Source organism: Octopus bimaculoides, chromosome 15 (assembly GCF_001194135.2).
Source record: "Octopus bimaculoides isolate UCB-OBI-ISO-001 chromosome 15, ASM119413v2, whole genome shotgun sequence".
Lineage (NCBI taxonomy): Eukaryota > Metazoa > Mollusca > Cephalopoda > Octopoda > Octopodidae > Octopus > Octopus bimaculoides.
The window spans coordinates 28156171-28160243 of record NC_068995.1 but is presented as its reverse complement, the minus strand read 5'-3'; the positions used below and the strand labels follow the sequence as shown (position 1 = coordinate 28160243).

The following is a 4073-nucleotide window of genomic DNA, read 5'->3' as shown; positions in this document are numbered from 1 at the left end:
GCCACCAGTGATCGAACTCAGGGACTTGGAGCCGTTTATGAGGTATTAATAAATTTTTTTTTTAATTCTGGCAAAAAAAGAAGAGAAACAAAAAAGGAAAAAAAGGTAAGTGTTTTATGTTATAAATATAATTTTTAAAAAAAAGAGAGAAAAAACAGATAATTAAGAAAAACAATAGAAAAAGTGAACGATGGTAAATAGTTTATATAAACGATTCAAATGGTACTGCATGGTTATGGGGCCCATGCAGCCATTTCATTTCTACATTATATAACATCTCGTTGCCATTCGTTTCATGTTTTGTGTCACCATTGTGGTGCTGTGCCTGTCCTTGTAGTGTCCCCCTCTGTGGTATGGCCGTAGTGCCTAATAAAGAAAACGTTGAGCGGCAGTTTTTTGGAATTTGAGTTGTCGATGACGGAGAGTTTTTTGATGTGAGTTACAACGTTGAGTATTTTTTGTTGAAAAATTGAGTGTTAATTATTGCTGTTAATTGTTGATATTGTTCACTGTTTTTATATCTTCCCGTTGTGGAAAATGGAGAAGGCGCCGTTGGGTGGCCAGAGTTATGCGGCCGCAACCGAAAGAGGAACAGAGGAAGGAAAACTAGAAATAATTGAAATTAAAGTGTAGCCGAAGAAGATGAAAGAATGTGAGAAGTTGCTGGCGAAGGTCGGAGACACGCTGAAGTTGACACCACCTGTGGAACTGATAAGCGGAGTAAGAAAGATAACTGTGGTATTTAAGACCATGAAAATAGCAACTAGAAAGATAGAGCTCGCGACAGTGGAGGAGATTGAGGAATGCCTGAAAAGTATCAGGAAGCAAACAACATTTGTAACAAGAGGAAGAACGTATGCCACTGTGGAGGTACGCTTTGCAACAGAAGTAGAAGCAATTAAGAACTCCACGGAGGCTATACGATCGGAGGAATGGGTGCTGTTGCCGTCGTACTGTGGCAAACGTGTGGCCAGAGTGCGAGTAGGCAAAGTACTCCCAGAGCTAGAAGAAGCATGGCTGATGACAGCAACAGTGAATGTGTGCATACGCATGTATACGGTTATGTTTGTGAGTATCTACGTACATATCCCCATATATATCTATATACGTGATGCTAATATACATTTTTGTATACACATATATACGCAGTCTAAATTTTATGTAGGTTTACTATATACATGCGTTCTTGCTCATTTTCTTTCTCTACTTCTTTCTTCCCATTCCCACCTTTCTCTCTTTTCTTCCTTTCGGTCTTTCTTTCTTTCTCTCTTTCTTTCTTCCTTTCCTTCCTCACGATAGCCACACTTTCTCCCTTTCTATATTAGTAACGTTATTATCGATATGTTACCCTTTCCCCCTCTATTTCATAGGTTAAGATACAATTTTTGTTACCAGCGCGTAAGTTTTTTCGTGCGCGAGCTTAAATGCGTCTGTATGTGTATGTGTATAAATTTGTCTTCCTGTATATATTTGTGCATTGCAAATATATACCTATATACGTAGATTATCTGTACGTATACATCTGTGTATTTTGATGTATATATATGTTGTGGATAGTCTAGTATGCGTATATGCTATTGTAATTTTATTTTATTTTGAATGTAGCGTATATTTTATTTTATTTTATTTTAATGTGTTAATTCGAATATAATTAATTATATGTAATTTGAGCCCATTTTTCTATTTAAGGTTTTCTTCGATTTTATTAAAAATAGGATGAATCTATATTAAATTCATTTGTTGTTCATTACGCATCGATGACCGTTATTTGAAACGACCAATCAAACAGATCTATGTGTTTCAAATTTTAAATTTTATATTACTTTTGATTGCATTGTTATTCATTTCCCATTTCTAACAAAACTGTCCGATGAACGGGAACGTGAAACTCAGAGTAACAGTCTTTTGTTATATTTCTGCTGCTTTTAAATAAAGCATATTACTCTACCTCTGCTATTTGAGTACTCTTTTTTCCACCTTGTTGCACATTCTATGTGCTTACTCCGGTACATATAGATATATACATATATATACATTTATATACATATACATACATATACATATATATATACATATACACGTATATATATACATATACATATATTCTTTTATTCTTTATTTATTCTTTTATGTGTTTCAGCCAGTTGGCTATGGTCATGCTGGAGCACCACCATGGTTTTTCACTCTTTATTTTTGTACTCTCTCTAAAATCCTTCCATGGTTCCTCTGCTCTGACTAATGCGATCCTATCAAAATTTTTCTATAGCCCATCTGGTGTATGATAGAATTTGACACTGTTGCCTCAACTGCCCTATGTCGAGGAATTGGTTCGTCTCGTATTGCGGATAGGAGAGAGTCCAATTTCTTTTTGGAGACTTCCACATCTATATCGTGTAAGTTTCTCAATTGTTTTGGCAGAGCATTGAAGAGCTGTGGTCCTCTAAACCCTAGGCTATTGCAGCACCTGGTTTTTATATTAGATGCATTGGACGGTACTATGCAGTGGCATCCAGTACGAGCATTAATATCACACTTGATGCCAAAATTGGGTACTAGTCCTTCCAGTATTTTCCAGATGTAAATTATTACATATCTCTCACGTCTGTGCTCTAAGGAGTAGAATCGTAGTCCTTTCAGCCTTTCCCTGTAGTTCATCTGATGGACTGTAGCAATCTTTTTAGTATAGTGACGCTGGATTGCTTCAAGCCCCGTTATTAGCTTGACACTGCGTGGTGACCACAGCTGAGAGCAGTAGACTAAGCGGTTCAGGACAAAGGTCTTCCATAGAGTCAACATGACTTCTTGATCTCTTGTTCTGATTGTCCTTAGTATCCATCCCGCGAGTTGTCTTCACTTTGCTATCAACTTGGTAATGTGTATATGAAATGATGTATCATTGCATATGCTGATGCCCAGGTCTCTCAGTATTTGTGAATTTGGGATTCCAGATCCTGTAAATGCCGGTTGTAGAGCATTTGTGATCTTATAGCGTAGTGCTTGAAATTTTTCAGCATAAAATTGCATATTATTTTGCTCTGCCCAATTGCATATTGCATTTAGGTCGTTCTGTAGGTTTATGACATCATTAGGATACTTTAGAGCCTGTGATAATTTTGTATCATCGGCGTAGCTAGTGACAGTGACTGTCTGAGTGACTGTCGGCATGTCTAAGAGGACTAGTATAAACAGTAATAACCCTAGGACAGTTCCCTGATACACACCTACAAAATTTGTGTTTCCCTACAGAGTGCACCATTGGATGCAACAGTTTGAATTCTATTGTTTAGGAAGTCATCAAGCAACTTTCCTAGTTTACCAGCTTTTTATGTTATGTCACAGCTTGTGACAACATGCCTTAATTAACTTTCTCGAAGGCCTTTGCAAAGTCAAGATATATTACTTCGACATCTGAATGGTCATGCAGCAGCTTCAGGAGACAAACGTAATGCATATATTTATATATATATATATATATATATATATATATATATATATATATATATATAAGATAAATAATATATAAATATATGCATATATCGATACATATATGTACATACCTACATATATATGTATATATCTATGCATATATGGGTACAGGACATAAAAAAAAACGTTGAACACAATGAGAAACGAAAACATAAAAACAAAACATAGAAAACGAACTTTTTTGCGATCAACGAAAAAAAAACAAACAGAGAAACGAGACATGCAACATAAAGAGTATACCCCTTCGTCAGTTGTCCCTGTTTCTTCTACTCTGCGTTTCGAAGGCAAGGACAATACGTAACTTCGTTGAAACAGGCCTTCCCGCAAAGTAAATTAAATAAAATGTGGGATTTTATGCGGAGGGTGAAATTGTTAACAAGAACAGGACAGTGAGAACAAGACAGTAAAAACAAGCGGTGGGGACTGTTGAGCCAAGATGATAGAAAAATTATTATGAACGCTAGGTAGACGAGCCATGAGAGAAGAGACAGAAAAAGACACGTCTTTTTTTTAGGAAGACAGACGACAGATAGAGAGATCCCCTTTCGTCACGTGTCAGCGACGAGAGAGTCAAAGAGGAAAAGTGA

The 4073-nt window shown here is 36.4% G+C and overlaps 1 protein-coding gene across 1 annotated transcript; it reads left to right on the top strand.

Moving 5' to 3' along the window:
- The first annotated feature begins 78 nt into the window (after nt 1–78).
- LOC128249544 (uncharacterized) lies at nt 79–1939 on the top strand. Its single transcript, XM_052973426.1, has 2 exons — nt 79–1068; nt 1690–1939. Exons 1-2 carry the CDS (start codon nt 643–645, stop codon nt 1729–1731), a joined length of 468 nt encoding a protein of 155 aa, XP_052829386.1. The 5' UTR covers nt 79–642; the 3' UTR covers nt 1732–1939.
- Nucleotides 1940–4073: the final 2134 nt, after the last annotated feature.

Bases quoted from the DNA above. Each gene is read 5' to 3' on its own strand.
- LOC128249544 (XM_052973426.1), top strand. From the start codon at position 643: ATGAAAGAATGTGAGAAGTTGCTGGCGAAGGTCGGAGACACGCTGAAG. The intron at 1,069-1,689 runs GTGAGTATCTAC...TTTCTATTTAAG, and splicing joins GCATGTATACGGTTATGTTT to GTTTTCTTCGATTTTATTAA.